Here is a 19,614-nt window from a genome sequence, read left to right as displayed (position 1 = left end):
AAAACGTTGGACAAGAGAGCTGGAAACACGCTCAATTAATTTGTATGCGTTTATGAACGTTTTCAAAAATCTAGTTCCAGATGTTCGAAAACAACTATAAAACAGCATACAAACAACTATTAAACAACTGTTTCCTGAAAACTCAAAATGTAACTCCTCTCCGAGTTAAATCATTTTTCAACGTCCCAATACCCAATTAAATGATATAATTGAGAGTCCGAGTATTAACAGTTTGTAACAGCTAGAAACTTATCTCATTAATTCCATAACTCCTATATATAACAACTCACATAATTACATATTTATCAAGTTTTGATCCTTAAGTTACAATCCATTTTAGATTTGTAACTCCTCATTTATTACAATTTATGTGTATTATTATACTACAATAATATAATATAACCTCCAACAAATAATATATATTAATCTCATATTAATATATAATATGCCACATTGTTAAATAATAAATATATAACACAAATTACTATGAACAAAATTGTAGGGATCGAATATGATAAACACTCTAAAAATAAACTCTAAAAGAAATACCCGACACCAAGCCCGGCCCTGGGCATAGGTGGACTAGGCCTGTACCTAGGGCCCACCCAGCCCAGGGGCCCAATTTTTTTTTCCTCTTTTAAAATTATATAATTTTTTTTACTGATTTTGAAAAATACCACATTTTTTTCTAAAATAAGGATCTAATTTTTTTTTTTTCCCTATGGCTCACTTTATGGTCCACTTTGTTTCAGGACCGACCCTTCCCGACACCTTCACTAATAAAAACATTACCAAATTACTAGAGTATCTCATTCAACGATTCGAACTCATCATTTCAAACCTTAAACCTCCTCCTCAAATCAAATTTTCGTGTTTTAATCAATCTATAATACATTACTCAATTAAAACCAAAACCATGCAGCAATTCTACACCATAAGGTACTTCGTTTTATTCGAATAAAAAAAAAAGCTAGAACACACATACACGTGATATAGTTCTTACATAAAACTACACTGACTTCACTAAAAAAAAACCATCAGGAAAAAAAAAAAAAATGGGAGTCGGGATCCTTTGAAAATACACACGCACAGTATTTATTTGCTTGCTTTTAATATCCACCAGTTCCGTATCCGGGAGCACCTCCACTTGGGTCCTGGGTCGTGGTCCGACCCGTACCCGTACCCGTACCCGCGTGGGTCCCAATTGGGTGGGTCTTAGCTGTGCCTTCCGTCACGTGCCCCGTGGGCTGACCCGTCGCCCCGGTTGCCGAGTAAGCGGTAGTTCCGGTACCGACGGCCGAGTACCCAGTGTGACCGCCGACGTTGGTGCCCATCCTCGCAGCCTCTTTTGCCGCCGCGTTTTGCTCCCGCGCCTGCTGTTTGTTTAGCTCTGCCTCGGCTATCTTTTGCTCCTTCCTGTCCGTCGCTATCTCTTTCTCCAATGGGTGATGGGCCGTCATCCTCTCGACCTGCGCGCGTGAACCCAATTGTTGTTTACTAATTTGACACCCAATAAAGTTGGACCGAAGGCCTAATTACAACTTAGCTTCAACTTTTTTTGTTTTTACGAAAACTAAATAAATATTGAGGATATAATCTAAAACATTACTGTTAAAGAGTAGGAATTACTAATTTACTAGTACTATTATTTTAGCCACAAATTTTAATTTTTTTTTTTTTTACTAATTATGAATTTATTATTTATAACTAAAATATAATATTTAATTACATATTGTAATTAATTTAATTTTAGTCAAATATTATAATTAAAATATAGTATTTAATTACATATTGTAATTATTTTAATTTTAGTTAAATATTATAATTAAAAATATATTTAATTATTATAAATTATAATTGTTATGACTAATACTTTTAGTTACGAATTTTTATAATTAATTATAATTATTTTACTTTTTAATCACAAATTTTATCACAATTTTTATTGTAACTAAAAGTAATATTTTGTTATAAGTGACTCCTAGGATCGTCGTTGGTCGCACAAATTGCAAATCTTTGAAATTTATTGATGATGTTGAGTGGGCAATTTTCAATTTGTTCCATTATCTAGATGATGTTCATGAGATGGGCAATTATGTCCCCTTTCAATTTGTTAAACGTTGTTTTCCTTAACTAATTGATCATAACAACACAAGTTACAACTATGTAAGTAGCCAGGAATCTATTTTTTCTTAAACCAAAAGATATTTTTCATAGCTATTTATTATAAATACCTTTTCTTGGACGGTGGCCTTGGTTTTATCCATGCCGGACTTGGCCGAGGCTGCCACGTTGGCAGCAGATTCCTTGGCGGACTCCACTGCGTTCTTTCCCGATTGCATTCTTTCCTTCTCTTTATTTGATAACTGAACTATTTTCGTTGTTATAATTTTTTTTTTCAAATGCTTGTAATTTGTATTAGAAGATCAATAACGATGAGGTAGATTTAAATAGGCTGAGTTGCATTGACACGTGGAAGTGAGCGACTACGTGGAGGCAGGAGAGAGCTCGTTGGCCTTCCTATGTGACACGACTGCGCCACGTGTCGTGAAGAGGGACTATGTGAATCGTTTTTGTTATTGGATAAAAGTTATATAAAGTATGGAAGGTGGCGCAGGGAGAAAAGTATGGGGACACGAGGCAGATTGTTTGTGACACGTGGCTCATTTTGATGGACGGTTGCAGTTTGTTACTGTTTACCTTAACTATATGTAGCACCTGACCTTATCTCATTCCATTGATTTTAATGGATGGTTGTGGTGAATCACGCACCATCTTTCTTCGGCATCACGTTTGAGGATAAAAGTAGCCTTCTTCTATTAACATGATTATTTGTTGATTTAGTAATGTTTTGACCCACATTTTTTTTAGGGGATTCTTTTACTTCAAAGATGTTTGTTAAATTTTGCTAAAAAAAAAAAGAAAAATTGTTGTATTTTACTTTAATTTTATGTTGGGTACAGAAGAAAAATGGAAAGAAGGAACAAAAAAAAATGTGTGTTAAATGAGAAAATAATAAGATAAAGGAGTAGGTGATTCTACACCAAGAAAGAGTGTACAGATGTGTTTTTTTTTAATGTTTCAAATTTTTTATTTTAAATTTTTATTTTATAATAATGTACCTTATAGTTATTTAAAATATTTTATAAAATTTTGATAAATTTAAAATAATTTACAATATAATTAGCCGTGTTGAAATAGTTTCATACACATATAAAATAAAAGAATTACATATGCAATATAATTAGAGGTATTTATAAAATAATCAATTTAATCTAATCTATACGATCCAATCTAATTTAATCTGTAAAGTGCGAACATCCACACTTGTGCGGATTAGATCGGATTGAAAAATTTAAAATCCGTATTTATGTGGATTAGATGTTAATTAATATGTAAAAATAATTAATCCAATACAATCCATACATATTTATAAAAAAAATTAAAAATTTATATATACAATTAACATTTTAATGTAAAGAAAATAGTAATTTAAAAGTCTAACACATATAATACAATTAGATTTCAAAACTTAATAAATCAAATGTATATTCAATTTTTATTATATATATAATTTTTTCTACATATAATTTAAAAGAAAATTAAATATTTTTTTATACACACAGTTTTTTTCTCCTTTGAATTTGTTATTTGTTATTTGTTATTTTATTTATTTTAATTTGTTGATGGACCCTATGTTTTGCAAATGTTACTAATTGAACTTTCTGTTTTGTTAAATGACACAATAGACCTTGTATTTTCCAAAGTGGTAAAAATAGGACTTTAAGCTCAATTTTTGACTTTTTTTTTAATAGGGATATTAGCGGCTAAACCACCTGAACTTTACGGTTTATTACACTTAACCACAAAAACTGAATTTTTGGCGGCTAAACTACCTAAACCTTGGTTTCTTTTTATTGTGCACACCTCCGTCCAAAAATCACAGTTAAGTGCTGTTGGAAATATTTTACCAGGATCTAGATTTACTACCAAATATGTTTCATTAACATCCTAATATGAATTCTAAAACAATGAAATAAACACATAAGAGTTTAAGAAAACCTTACATTGGGTGCAGCGGAATATAATGACTCCTTCCATTTAGATCTCTAGCCCTTGATTCCTTTCTGTAGCAGAGCATTATCAAGATCTGAATCTGGATCTCCTTCTCTCCTTCTTTGATGCTGATTATCCACAGTTTTACACACTATGATTAAGGTACCACTTGATGTGTGTGGGCACTACTCATTCACTCAAGGATTTTCGAAATTTAGAGAGGAAAAGAGAGACAGGGGCGGCAAAGCTTTTCTCTGAAGGAAACAATGTGCAAAGTCATGAGTTTCCTGAAACCAACACTTTCTATTTATAGAATGCCCTCTAGGTTTAGGTTAGAATTGTATGGCATTAAAATAATGAAAAAATAAAATGGTAAAAGGCTTTGCATAGTGGGCGGCCATTTAAGGAAATTGGGCCTCACTTTGCAACTTTTCCATTTTGTTATTTCTCATTCCCATTTTCTCAAAAATGCCAATTTTCCAATTTAACCTTTTAAATGCCAATTCTAATTATTTAATAACTTAAAAGTAATTATTAAATAATATTGTCATTTAATATATTTATTAATTTAGACATATAAAGTATCTTAATTAATAAATAAACCTAGATTCTCTTTTCTTTACAATTTTGCCCTTGCTTAGTGAAAATTCATAAAGTAGACATAGTCTAACTTTAGAATTATAATTGATTAATCAAAATCAATTAACTGAGTCTTACAAGTAGTATGGTCTCAACTAGTATGGGGACCATGGGTCTATATAACCGAGCTTCCAATAAGTCGAACCGGATTTACCAAGTAAATTCCCTAACTTATTAATTCCTTATTGAATCCACACTTAGAACTTGGAATTGCACTCTCAGTCATATAGAACGCTCTATATGTTCCATGATATAGACACGTCATTAGTTATCCATTGTTATAATCCTAATGTGATCAATGACCCTCTAATAGATGATCTACATTGAAAAGGCATTAAGTTACCGTTACACCTTCAATGTATTTTATCCTTAAAACACTTAGCTCTGTATAAATGATATTTCAGCAAAGTGAAATGAGATCTCCACCATTTATCTCTGTTTAGCCAAGCTCGAAGGATATCATCGTTTCACTTCAAAATTCCTATAGAAGTTATAGACTCCATATTTATGGTAGCGCTCCCACTCAATTATACTATCATGTTCCCAAAATGTACGTATCACCCTGACCCAAAAGTAGGCTTAACTAACAAATCAAAGAACATGTACAGTACTCTTGAGATCGAACCTAACCATATTAGGATTAAGATCATTTGATCTAGGATCAACAGGTGATATTGAATTGAATAGATATTACGGTAAGTTTTAATATATCTAATCAAAGTTCAATATCGGTCCCTTCCGATGTATACTCCATACATCCGATACTGGTAAACTTTGCCAATGTCCTGAAAAGGACATAACACTTATCCAAGGTGTAAGAATACCTATCGCTGATTATCATGTCAGTCGAAATCCAGTGAACTGACAAATCAGGGAATAAACTTTTGAACATATAATTAAGATTATATTCTACTGTGTTGACAACACTATAATCATTAATAAATTCATATGTTCTGGACTTAAATAGAATTCATACATTATATATATAATCATGAAATAAATCATGTGAACCATGCAACATAAAAATGATATTTCTGATATTTATTAGTAAGTAAATCTGATTATATTGAAATAGATTTTATTTAGGGCACAAAACTCAACAAGTGTCACAGTGGACTGTCCATGTGTACACACTTGTACAGGTAGCAAATTTTTAGTGGTCCACGTAATATTAGTTTTAAAAAATAATTTTAAATATTTAAAAAAAATTAAAAAATCAATTTTTTTTTTACTTTTTTTAATTTAAATAAATTTTTTTTTTACTTTTTTTTTTCTTTTTCTTCTTCTTCTTTCTTCTTTCTTCTTTCTTCTTCTTTTTCTGCAGATTGCCCCTCGTGCTTCTCCAACTCATTCCAGCCATGAATAATTAAAAAAATAATTAATATTTCTTCTTCTTCTTCTTCTTCTTCTTCATCATCTTTCTTCTGCTTCCTCTTCTTCTGCGTTTTTTTCTAGAAAGCAAAACCCCCAAAAATCGAACCCCAACTGTCCAGCCCAAGTCGTCCATCCTTGATTGTCCAACCCCAACCGTCCGCTCTTCTTCTTCCTCTTCTTCTTCATTTTTTTTTTTCAAAAATCAAACCCCCCAAAAAGGGGGAAAATCCAGAAATCAGATCGGGGTTGACTGAGCTTGAAGCTCTCTCCTGTTGACGGTGTCGACGTTTGCAGAGGAGAGACGGAGAAGAGCGGAGGAAGCAGAAGAAAGATGAAGAAGGCGGAGAAGACGGTATCGACGTTTGAAGCTCTCTCCTGGATGTTGTCTCTTTTGTTCTACACTGAGCGGTTTTGGGTGAGTGTGAGATTGGGATTGAAAACTAATGAGATTGAGGAGTGGAGGAAGATTCATGGCTGGAATGAGTTGGAGAAGCACGAGGGGCATCTGCCGAAAAAGAAGAAGAAAGAAGAAAGAAGAAGAAGAAGAAGAAGAAAGAAGAAGAAGAAGAAGAAGTATGCGCAACTAAGGCCATAATAATTCTGAATGAATCTTTAGTGGAAACAGGTGAGAAAGTTTCAGTGTAATCAATACCTTCTCTTTGAGTAAAGCCTTTAGCCACTAAACGCGCTTTAAACCTTTCAATCTGTCCCTTTTTATCCCTTTTAGCCTTTAAAATCCACTTACAACCTATTGGTTTAAAACCATCAGGTAATAAAACTAGCTCCCATACACCATTTTTCTTCATGGAGTCGATCTCATCATCCGTAGCTGTTAACCATTTTGAAGATTGTGGACTATTAAGTGCTTCACTAAAAGTGACAGGATCCACAAAATGATCAATATCATATTCTCCTTCTCCAAGATAAACAAAATTATCATGACACTTTGTTGACTTCTTTTGTCTCTGAGATCTTCTTAGAGGAGGTACTTCTGGAATAACTTCTCTTTGTTGATCATTGTTTTGAATAACATCTTCCACAACTGGAATTTCTTCAATAACAGGATTCTCATTAACAATAGGAGCTTCATCATTAATAGGCCCTTCATCAATAATAGGACCTTCATCATCTTCGATATCGGGAGCAATGTATTCATCAACAATGGGAGCATTACCAACTGGAGTAGGATTGAGACTACTATTATCATCTCTTGAAAATGACATAGGAATACAAATTCCTTTAGATGACTCCCCCATTTCAAGAGATGTTGAAGGAATTTTCTCAGCAACATCGAATTCCAGAAATTTAGCAGTCTGAGATTCAACAATTCGCGTACCACGAGTAGGACAGTAAAAGCGATAGCCTTTTGAGCGCATTGGATAACCAATGAAATAACAGCGATTTGTTCTCGGATCTAACTTTTTCAAATTAGGATCATAAATCTTTACTTCAGCTGGACAACCCCATACACGAAGATGATTTAGACTAGGCTTCCGCCCAGTCCACAACTCAAAAGGGGTCTTGGGAACAGATTTACTGGGAACACGATTTAAAATATAAGTTGCAGTCATAAGTGCTTCACCCCATAAAAACTCTGGAAGATTTGTTCTACTCATCATACTTCTAACCATATCCATGAGAGTGCGATTTCTCCTTTCAGCAACGCCATTTTGCTCTGGTGAACCAGGCATAGTGTATTGAGCAACTATACCATTTTCTTGTAAGTACTCTGCAAAAAGCCCCATGTGTTGTCCAGATTCTGTATAACGACCATAATATTCTCCTCCACGATCAGAATGAACAACTTTGATGACTCTTCCTAATTGTTTCTCAACCTCATTTCGAAAAATTTTGAGTTTATCAAGGGCGTCAGATTTTTCTTTAATTAAATAGGTGAATCCATAACGAGAAAAATCATCAATAAAAGTGATAAAATACTTATTTCTGCACAACGTGGTGGAATAAGGACCACTGATGTCTGTGTGGATAATTTCCAATAAAGATTGACTGCGGTTTGCAGTCTTCTTTCTTGTTTTAGTCAATTTTCCACGAGTACAATCAACACAAGTATCCCAATCAGAAGCATCAAGAGGAGGAAGTATTTCAGATTTAATTAAACGATCAACCCTTTCTCTGGAAATATGACCCAATCTTTTGTGCCATAACAATAAGGATGTTTCCTTAATATGAGGTCTTTTACCCACAGTATTCACAACATTAAAAGAGGAATCTAAAGGAGCCAATGACAACTTGTAAAGACCATCAGAATAAAAGCAATTTCCAATAATTCGAGAGTCAAGCATAATGTCAACATTATCATTTGCAAAATGAAAAGAATATCCTTGTTTAACCAAAAGCGGAAGCGAAACTAAATTCCTTTTAAAAGTAGGAACATAAAAAGTATTGTTCAGAATAATCTTATCACGAGACTGTAATTCAAGAATAAATGTTCCAACATAGATAACGTCAACTCCAACATCATTGCCCACTTTAAGCTTGGACTCCCTCTCACTTGGCTTCCTGAGATCCCTTAGCCCCTGTAAGGAAGCAGAAACATGAACAGTAGCACCACCGTCTAACCACCAAGAATCAATAGGAACATCAACTAGATTAGATTCAAAACAAACACATGCCAATGGATTACCTGATTGTGCTTGCTTCTTTTCTAACCAAGTCTTAAATTTGTGACAGTCTGTTCTCCGATGCCCCAATTTTTCACAAAAGTAACACTTCACATTAGAGTATTTGGACTTTCCGTTGTTATTCTTCTGTTTATTCTTATGCTCCTTACCATTACCATTCTGTTTAGTAGCACCATCATTTTTATTCTTGAATTTTCCTTTTCCTTTGTTGGGCTTGAGGTGAGAAACATAGTTAGCAGATTCATTCTTCTCCCTTTTAAGCTTGCTTTCTTCAGCTACACACTGAGAAATTAGGTCGCTGATAGTCCATGTTTGATTGTAAGTGTTGTAGGCTGTCTTGATTAGGCTGAAAGAGGCAGGAAGAGCATGAAGAGCTCGATGAATAATGAAAGAGTCAGGAAGAGGAATATTATGATCTTTTAACTTGGACTGAACATTCACCAATTTCAGAATAAAATCTCGCACTCCTTTTAATTCATCATACTTAATGGTTGTCATTTCATCCATAAGATGTCCAGCTTCAGCGTTTTCTCCAGTGTCGTATAATTTTTCTACAGCATTGAAAAACTCTTTGGCATTTGGAGTGTCTGGCAAACCACTCAATAGATGTTCAGGAATGGATCTTTTCATAGTAAGAAGACTAAGTCGACTTGACTTTTCCCATTGTGCATGATGAGTTCTCTCGGCAGCTGTACTGGAGTCAGTAAGATCAGCAGGTTTTTCTTCTCGTAGGCACAAGTCCAAATCCATTATGCCTAAAGTAAATTCCACATCTCGTTTCCATGTCTTGTAGTTGGAAGCATTCAAAATATGGATGGTAGCATTATTGTTGTTCACAGAAAAGGAGACTGAAAAAATTCAAAAATTAAAACTTGAATAAGCAATATGAGCAATGTATTAGAAAATATTGTAGAATCAACTGGTCATTATAAACTCCCCTTTGGGGTGAGAATATAACACACATGATCTACCTTCATGAAGTTAACAACAAAGGAAAAAATACATATCATTTAAGAATTTTATTACCTTTGGGCAAATAAATTTCTTAAAAATATGTATTAATTCAAGCAAAAAATAATAATAAATTTATATATTTAAATTATTACCTTTGGGCAAATAATTAAAATATATACATTTAATATTAACTCACTTCATGGAATGTGAACTAATATATGTAAATACTACCTTTGGGCAAGTAATTACACATATAGTCAGCCAAAAATATAATATTTTCTTCAACATGTGAAATTTGGTGATAAAACAATCATTGAAAATTAATAATTTTCAACCAAATTTCCAAAAGAGATATATAATTGCTTTTATTATATTGATAATAAAAAAAAATAAAGTGTCCACCATAACACATTATTTTTATATCAAATAATCAAGTTTTATAACTTTAGAACAACAATTAATGGAAAAATGTGAAATAAAGAATATTGGTGGAGATTACATAGTCAAGACAAATTAAATAAGAGAGTGACTATGTTTTATGGAACGAGAAGAAACTCAAAAAATTTTCTATGATTGACAAATTTCGAAAAATTATCAAAAAATATTTTTAATAATTTTTAACTACATAATTATCATTAAAATAATAATAATTATTAAACGGAGTCAAAAAATTAATTAAAAATCATAGAAAAATCAGAAATTTAATTCTAAGCACGCTGGAAAAAAATCGTCGAAAAACGACCTCCGAGGGGGTCCCACGCGCCCCCACGCGCCGCCTGCGCGAGTGGGCGTGGCTGGCTGGCCTCCATCTTCTTCCTCCAGCCGGGTTGGAGGCGGGTCACGCGACCCGGTTCGGCCTCCAGTCGGGTCTGCTAGGTTTTTCCGGCCAAAAATCGACTAAAAGTTGGGGAAATTGATGGGTTTCGATCGGGAATCAATTTCTAGTTGATTTACACTATTAATTTCGTGTATTAAAAAAATAAATGGGTAGATCTATGGCTAAAATCAATCCCAAAATAGAAGAACACAAAAGAAAAAAAAATTGTAATGCTAATCTTATATAAATCCGAAATTAATTATGTAGGAACATTCTTAAACAATTAAGAATGAGAAATCTATTATCAATTTTAGATCAAAAACAATAAAATCAAAATACACAAATATAATTTCACATTATAATCATATAAACCCTAAAACTTTAAATTTAAAATTCTCTTAATATACACAATGATTTTATGCATATAATATATCAATTGAAAGAGAATTTAACGATCAATAAAACCTTTAAAGTTTTAAGATTTATAAACAAAAAATTGCACATAAAATAATAACAAAATTGATATGAAATTATGGATAATTAACATATACAAATTAATTATACTAATTATAGGTTCTAAATCATATACAATAGGCAATCTGATACCACATGTTATATAAATTAACAATTAACCCAAGATCTATTTGTATATAACATAGAACACAATAGTAAGATATAATAATTAGGTATGTGTACCTGATTGATCCATAGCAATTATCTCTGATTGATCCACAACAGTTACTCCAATTCGATAGTGCAATACTATCAACTAAGTCTTCCTCCCTAGATCTCTAAATCAGAAGCAGTTTATTTTATCTGATTATCAAAAGGTATACAATTGTGATGAGACAATATGTATTTATAGAGTTAGGGAGGGGACTTAGCTACAAAACCCTAGTTGGGCTGGGCCTGCTCATCAAAGGCTTCAGTCAACTAGAAAAGCCCACACTTCTGCTTCACCTAGACTTTACTCACAGATGCTAAGCCCATTAACAATTGATCACCAACAACATGGGCTAACACAGCAAAGAACTATCCAATCAACCCAAGTTTTAATAAAACCAATAAAATTTAATGTAAGCCCAAATAAAAGTCTAACACTATGAACAAAATAGTGCGGATTGAATTGAATGAACACCCCTAAATATAATGTTTGAAGCCTATTTTCGGTGTGTTAATTTTTTAAAATTTCTTAAAATTTTACAATGTGTTTTAAATAATTATAACACACACTACTATAAAAAAAATATACTAAAAAATTCTTTCTAATGTCAAAATAAATAAAAGGTAATTGGTTCACTTCTTTTTAAAGGAGTGCACATGGAGTGTGCCGTAGAATTTTCTTAAAATAGTGTTAGGAGTTAGACCAAAAAAAAAAAAAGTCTTTGAAGGAAAACTCTATTTTTAATCAATTTTAGTAGAATTCTTTGTTTTATTAATTTTACAAATTAATGTTACAAAAGGTGCTTTACACCGTTGAACGTAAGAGTTTTTTTTTTTAAATTAACTTTAAATCAAGAGAATAGAAATTGAATGAAAATTTTGCTTTCAATTGTAAATTACTTTGCTTGTGTTATGTGAATAATGCTAATAGATGATTAATAGAGTAATGTGTTTCATGTGGTAGAGCTATTTAATTGGTTTAAATTAGAAAAAGACATAGGCTCGAACCTTTGTGTTATCTTTACCAAGAGTAGCTCAAATAGTCAGTTACGTACCTGTGTTTGCTTCATTGCTACAATTTTCTGGTCCTTATAAATTGGTGAAAACACTTGGAGATAGCTTGAGGAATTGGCAAGGTTTATTGTCTAAGAATTTGATTACTCACTGATTGTTTGGTATATAATTTTCTGATGGCTTTATTTCTATTAACTTTTTTAGTGATTGAATTCTTCAACTGTAATTAGTTTTTGAGGGATCAATGTGAAATCTAGCTTTTTTTTCCTCTTGCAGCTGTTAGGAGAAGAAGCTTAAAATAGCATGTACATTTTCATTTGGTTCTCTCTAAATGAACTTATGAAGCAAAGGACTATTTAGAATGTTTAACAGTATAACAACTCAAAAGCTTGCCAAAGTTAGCTTATTGAGTTTTGAATCTTTATTTATATGGAGAAGGTTTTTTTTTTTTTTTGAAAGAATTGAAAGTTCATTGATTAAGGAAAATAGATGGGAATCACTGGGGGATTACCCTCCCCTTGATGCAAAAAAGCCGACTCGCTAGCAATTCTAGCATTTTTGGCTGCACCATCCGCTACTACATTAAGACTACGGTTAATATAAAAGAAATGACAATTCAGGAATTTTTTTGACAAGTTTATAATTGAGTAAAAAACATTTGCAAACTTCCAATCTGGGCATCCCCCTGAACTAGAAAGGGCTTTGATAGCAATGCTTGAATCAGAGAGGAGATGAACTTCTTGCCATCCCAATTCAGCAGCACTGGACAGAGCAAGAGAGATGGCCCTAAATTCTGCTTCTAAGGCCGAAAGAGCCTTAATTTTCTGGGATTGAATAGACCAGCGTCCATTGTGAATATCAACACATACAGCTGCTATTCCTGCATTCTCCCTTGTCCAAGAAGCATCAGAAAAAACAACATTAGAAGAACACCTGTAATCTGCACTGAAGCTTCTTACTGCTGTGTTCAAAGGGACTGAATTTGTCATAGTAGACTCAGTCCTTCCTAGATTGTTGGATATATTCTGAATTTCAAAAAACCTCGTCCCAATTTTGTGCAGGGCCACGGCAGTATTGGCTGCTGTATTTCGAATGCATAGAGCATTCCTTTGATGCCAAATTTCAGTAAAAACACATCCAACATAGTTGAGCAAATCAATCCTGTGAGCAGCTCCTTGCAAGTCTAACACTTTTTCAAACAAATTGATCAAATTATCATCACTAAAACATTCTGTTCTAAAGGAAAAAATTCCACCAAACCAGATTGCTCTAGAGAAGCTACACTGCCAGAATAAATGGAAGGCACTCTCCACTTCAGTATCACACAGATTGCAGAATTTTTCATTGAGAAAGGGTAGCCGATTCTTTGTTGGGATTGCTTCATTCAAGACTCGCCAAAGCATCACTGAAACTCTTGGGTGAACTCCATTTCCCCAAATCCATTTCCACAAGTTTTTTCCAATGCCAAACCTTGATGCATTGTCCACACGGTAAGCATCTTTGACAGAGAAATGTCCAACTTGATTGCTCTTCCAAAAGACCTGATCAGAAAAAGGGGAAGGGATTCTAGGGATATTACTGATTCGAGTCCCCAATTCATGGCCAAACACCTGCTCAATCAGTTCCTCATTCCACTTGTTATCAATTGAAACGTCTTCCAGGGTCTTTATAGTGTAACCTCTACCCCTTAGGCTGTTCATCAATCTTGCAAACTCATGATACTCCATCCATGGAATCCATGGTTGGTGCCAAAAGCTGATGGACCGTCCTGATGCCGCAACTGAGATGGTCCCTTTGAGAATTGTTTCTCTACTGTCCAGAATACATTTCCATTGAAAGGAGTCATTGCTTTTCTTCTTGACACTCCAAAAGCTTTCATGATTACAGTATTTTTTAAGCAAACAATTCACCCAAGGCCTATCCTCATGAGAGGCAAGATTCCACGCAAGTTTAGCCACCAAAGCCTTATTCATATCCTCGCATCTTCTTACCCCCAAGCCTCCTGATATCTTAGGTTGGCAAATTTGATCCCAAGCCTTGAGAGCCAGGTATCTATTCTTGTCTACCTTTCCAAGCCACCAAAATTTTCGCATCAAAGCGTCTAGTTCGCGACAGCTAGAAAGAGGGATCCTTGAGGTTGACATTGCATAGATAGGTATGGCTGAAGTCACACTCTTGATTAAGGTTAATCGCCCTGCATAAGAGAGGAGTTTCATCTTCCATCCTTCCAACTTCTTCATCAAGCTTTCTTTTAACCGCAAGTAATCCTCCTTCTTTCTTCTTTTAAAGACAAACGGGTTGCCTAGATGTCTCTCATCTCCACGCACTTGATCAATGTTCAAATTGCCCAAAATCTGCTCCTTTCTTTGAGACGACAAATTTCTGGAGAATAAGACACTCGACTTTGGCTTGCTACAAGATTGACCCGACCATTTTTCATACAGGGAGATACACTCCATTAGCTTTTTTGCTTCCTTTTCATTGGCTCGGGCAAAGAGGATTGTGTCGTCAGCAAACATGAGATGAGATACCGGAGGTGCTGAATGAGCTATTTTAATACCATGGATGGCTCCCCTCTCTTCCGCTTTGCGAATAATTTTGGAAAGGACCTCCTGACAAAGTAGAAATAGGAAAGGAGAGATCAGGTCCCCTTGTCGAAGTCCTCTCTGAGGAGAGATCTTTTTGAGAGGGCTGCCATTTAAAAGAACCGAGTATGAGACACTTGTAACACACGCCATCAAAAGCTTCCTACACCGATCATTAAAACCATTCACACAAAGAACTTTTTCAAGGAAGCTCCATTCCATTTTATCGTAAGCCTTGTGCATATCTAGCTTCAAAGCCATAAGCCCCCCCACACCCCTTTTTTGACGAATCTTGTGAACTATTTCTTGTGTAAGGATCGAAGATTCAGCAATCCACCTTCCAGGGATAAAGGAAGATTGAAAATGGGATACCAAACTATTCATTAGAGGTCTCAATCTATTGGATAATATCTTTGCAATTACTTTGTATGAGAAATTGCAAAGGCTTATCGGTCTAAATTGATCCACTCTCATAGGGAGCTCTACTTTTGGAATTAGACAAATGAAGGTAGTGTTCAGTTTCGGGTGCATATAACCAGTGGAAAAAAATTCTTTTACCGTTATACAAAGACTTGGTCCCACTAACTCCCAATATATGCGATAGAAAACTCCCGAGAACCCATCTGGCCCCGGGGCTTTTAGGGGGTGTAAACTGAAAATCGCTTCTCTAATTTCTGCCTCTGAAGGAGAAGCAGCAAAGCATTCATTCGACTGTGAGTCAATTCTGGTATTAAACAGATCATCAAAATCCCCATTGATCATAAGATTGGAGGAAGAGAAAAGCTCCTGGAAGTGCAGATTAATGATCTCCGCGATGTGTTTTTTGTCCTTCCACACTCTACCTTCTTTATCCTTAATTGACCAAATACTATTTCTTCTCTTCCTTATGACTGTTGCAGTGTGAAAAAATCTTGTGTTTTTATCCCCCAAAGAAAGCCAAGTCTCCCTTGATTTTTGTCTCCACATGCTCTCTAGTTTTGGCCATGAATCTGAAATCAGAGCATGAATTCGGGCTTCCTCTTCTTTGAGCAAATCAGAAATAGGTTGATTTTGGATCCATTGTAATCTGCACTCTAGATCTTTTATTTCTCCTTCATTCAAACTCTTGTGTTTCTTCTTCCAAACCTGGATCGCCTTTCTTGACTTATCAATATTTCTAATAAAAGACACAGTGTCATTACCACTTGAAGACCAAGCCAAGGCAACTTCCCGCTTACACGAGTCCTCCCATGACCAGGCCTCGAAAAAACGGAATGGAATAAATCCTCTGGATGCAAATAAGTGTGTATCAAGGATGATTGGGGCATGATCTGAAATTGAGATAGGCATATTCCGAACCCCAGCAGAAGCATACTCCATCAACCAATCCGAAGAGACGATGGCTCTATCAAGTCTTTCACGGATTAAGCCTCCCGAAAACCGATTGTTTTGCCAAGTATATTTATTGCCAATGAATTGCAAATCCACACCACCTGAGGCTTCCATGAAATTACTTAGCCATTTTGTATCATTTGCAGTTACTCTTCGACCCCCACTCTTCTCCTCTTGGTTACTGATGCAGTTTAAGTCTCCTATTAACACCCACGGCAAATGACAGAGAGAAATTTCTGTTTCCAAACTCTTCCAAAAAGCTTCCTTCACACCGATATATGGAGTACCATAAACTGCATAAAGTTTCCAATTAAGTTGAGTGTGATTATCCCAAACAGTTGCTTCAAAAAAACCTTCAGCAAAGTAATTGACCACAATATCAATATTGTTGTTCCACATCAAGCATGAACCACCCGCTAGACCTCTTGCACCAGCACAATTAATCCTATTAAATCCCAACTTTCGAGCTAAATCTTCCATACAGTTTTTTGTAACCTTCGTTTCCATTAAAAAAACAACATCCACCTTGAACTTATTTACCCAAGCCGCAATAGCTTGGGGTGTCGGGTCTCGGGCGAGGCCCCGACAATTCCACGATAGGCACTTCATGGGGCTGGTGGGGGCTTGATAAGGGCCGCCTCCTCGCCCATAGGAAAATTTAGAGAGCTTTCAATCGGTACTTCAATTAAATTAAGAGTGTCAATGAGGTTTCTCTGAGTATTAGTCTCGGCTTCATTGTTCACAGCCTCATTTTGATTCTTCTTATCTGATGTTAATTTGGACCGTGATCCCTTGCGCCTCCTTTTGTCGTTCTTTGTTGATGAAGAGGCAGGTCCAGAACCCATCTTAAAGGATGAATTCGGGGCTGGGGAAAATTCAGGCAGGGAAGGGATTTCTTGAGAAAATTCCATGGTGTTTTCATCAGTGTGTTGCACATAAGGGATTAAAGTAAGGCTGGCTTTTCTTTTCCTTGGTTGTGGGCACTGATGGACTAAGTTTGAGACATCTTCTGGGTCATGGAACAAAGTGGGAATTGGTTCAAACTTATCAACTTGGGCCGGCCCCATAAGTTCCTCAGCCAACCCAATCTCTTCAGCATAAATGGGCCAAGGAAAATGGGTGGGCTCAGGGTGCGTATGTGGTTGTCTTGATTGGCATAGATCAACATGGGCCTTTTCCACCATTTGATCATAAGTAGGCCCAATATTGGCCATAATGGTGGTAAGTATTCCATTATCCGCTGGGTTAGGAGGGGGTCTAGATGAAAATTTATTTAATATGTCTATATCAGAGAGTGTACTTTTGTTACCTTGAATAGGTCTTCTTGAAGCAATAGGGGATACAGTTCTGGCTCTTCTTCCTTTTCCTGGATGGCACGCCCCTTTGGAACCAGAAGCTTGGGATGTAGGGGTAATACCCTTCTGTTGGGAACAGGTATTCACCACTTTTAAATTTTTCCCCAAAATAGAGCCTGGGCCATTGTTGTTGACCCTGATTACTTTCTTTATTGGCTTGATACTAGCCGTTTGATGCAGGCCATGCTCTCTGGTGTTTTCATGGACAGGTCGCTTTCCATCTGCTTTGGATCTCGCGTTGGTCGTCGGAGTTGAACTTGCCGGAGTGTTGTTCCAGCCTAAGCCTTCTCGGAAAAAATCGAGTTGGTTGCGAGTATTGAAGCAGCTGAAAATGGCTGTCTCGGCCTTTATCCACGGGCCATAAGCCGGAACTGCATCACCTTGGGGGGGAAAAGCATAAGCTGTTGATCGGAAGCATGTCTTCTTGTCATGGCCAAGGTAACCACAGTTATAGCACAGTTTCGGCAACTTGAAATACCGAAATTGGATCCATTCTTTCCTCCCTCTCTTAACATCCAAGAAAAATCCAGAAACAACTTGAAGTGCTGTATCTATCTCAACTTGGAATTTCAAAAATCCCCTTCTTACTACTGTGCGTTGATTAGCTAGATCACTCCCAATAAACTTCCCAACTTTTTCTGCTATTGTCCGAGTGTTAACACCATTGAGGTATGGTGTTGGTAAGCCAGAAGCCATTACCCAAAAAGTAGCCTTCCCCATATTGACATTATACCAATCTCCATCATCAGGCCATTCTTGAATGATGAGTAGCTTGCCATTTATAATCCATGGCCTATTTCGAAGAATTGCCACTCGATCCTCCGGTTTGTCGAAGAAGATTCCCCACACTCCTGGCTTTAATGTTTTAAATTTCCAATAACCCTTCAGCTTCCAGATCTGGCTTAAAATGTCTCTGAGCCTAGACCTGGAAACTCCCTTTCCACCAAAGAAGCTGACTAATACTCCAGTATTGACGATATCTGCTGTAAGTTCAAAATCAGGCTCCAATTCTAGAGTCATAGATTCCAAAAAATTGCTTCTGAGGACTTCAATGTCCTCATTTGCGGCTTCAGTATTTTCATTTTTTGGGGACTCCACCAACCCTCTTTCATTGTCATTATTAGGTTCTATCATTCCATTAACATTAATGGGAGGTGGTTGTTGTTGTAAATCTGGTGCAATAACTTCAGGGGCCCCTGTTACTTGATCAGAGCTGGTATTCGCAGATACTCCAGAGGCATTAAGGGACCCATTGGCTTGAACAATATCCTCCATTGTTACCTCACGAGGGTTACCATTACTGTCCTCCATAACTTAATGAAGAAAGGACAAAACTTGACTTTACTTTGAAGACAAAAGACTTAAAAGGAAGGTTCAGTATGCAGTAAAGTGTAATAGGATTATGGGGCAAAAAGCATTGATTTGAAAACACAGAAGTTAAGGTGGCCACAACGGTTGAAAGGCATAAGAACAGTAGGTTTAGTGATTTGACATCAAGTCAAGTTGGAAGTTCCAACACTCTCACTTGAGAGAAAAAAGAGTCTAACCCTATATGGAGAAGGTTATTACAGGAAAATTAGAACTAATAAAGAAGCATAATAGAAAAAAAAAATTATACGAAGTGTTTTCACCAAAACTAATTTCTAACTAATCTTTAAATGTTTAGCTTATCATCTCCCCTCAAGATAGGGGTGTCAATTTGATGCCTTGGAAAAAATTATTTGATATGAATATGAAAAACTAAACTAATTGTGTGACTTGGAAAAAATGATGAATATGAAAGCTTTGTTAAATGACTAAACTCAACTACGTCTTCTCGAGAAAAGAAAGGAAGGAATATAATATTAAAATATAACCTGATTAGCCACCCAAATCAGGCAAAGATTGTCAAATATATAATTAAATACTTAGAATAAACCAAGAATAATTGTCTTGGCAGGCCATAATTAAAAAAAAAAAACTAAGCCTCATTCGCATGAGACTTATAGTAAATATCTTCTTCTTCTTCTTCTTCAACTTCCTTATTAGCCTCAGCCACCACTTGTTCAGCTTCATTCTCGATCTCCCCAATCTCTTCTACAGCTTGTCGAATCTTCTCCTTAACAATTTCTTCCTTTTCCATATTCCTAAAAATGGCCACACTC

At 35.5% G+C, this 19,614-nt stretch overlaps 2 protein-coding genes across 2 annotated transcripts; both read right to left on the bottom strand.

Moving 5' to 3' along the window:
- Window positions 1-918: 918 nt before the first annotated feature.
- On the bottom strand, window positions 919-2,427 carry LOC115699012 (11 kDa late embryogenesis abundant protein). Its single transcript, XM_030626221.2, has 2 exons — window positions 2,235-2,427; window positions 919-1,469 (listed from the first exon to the last, which is right to left on the bottom strand). Exons 1-2 carry the CDS (start codon window positions 2,340-2,342, stop codon window positions 1,110-1,112), a joined length of 468 nt encoding a protein of 155 aa, XP_030482081.2. The 5' UTR covers window positions 2,343-2,427; the 3' UTR covers window positions 919-1,109.
- Window positions 2,428-12,635: 10,208 nt separating this feature from the next.
- On the bottom strand, window positions 12,636-16,595 carry LOC133030474 (uncharacterized). The gene has a single exon (XM_061103227.1). It carries the CDS (start codon window positions 16,593-16,595, stop codon window positions 12,636-12,638), a length of 3,960 nt encoding a protein of 1,319 aa, XP_060959210.1.
- Between the last annotated feature and the right edge of the window lie 3,019 nt (window positions 16,596-19,614).

Source organism: Cannabis sativa, chromosome 8, assembly GCF_029168945.1.
Source record: "Cannabis sativa cultivar Pink pepper isolate KNU-18-1 chromosome 8, ASM2916894v1, whole genome shotgun sequence".
In the NCBI taxonomy this organism is placed as follows: Eukaryota; Viridiplantae; Streptophyta; class Magnoliopsida; order Rosales; family Cannabaceae; genus Cannabis; species Cannabis sativa.
This window is presented reverse-complemented; position numbering and strand designations above follow the sequence as displayed.

Bases quoted from the DNA above. Each gene is read 5' to 3' on its own strand.
- LOC115699012 (XM_030626221.2), bottom strand. From the start codon at position 2,342: ATGCAATCGGGAAAGAACGCAGTGGAGTCCGCCAAGGAATCTGCTGCC. The intron at 1,470-2,234 runs GTATTTATAATA...TCACGCGCGCAG, and splicing joins AGGCCACCGTCCAAGAAAAG to GTCGAGAGGATGACGGCCCA.
- LOC133030474 (XM_061103227.1), bottom strand. From the start codon at position 16,595: ATGGAAGATTTAGCTCGAAAGTTGGGATTTAATAGGATTAATTGTGCT.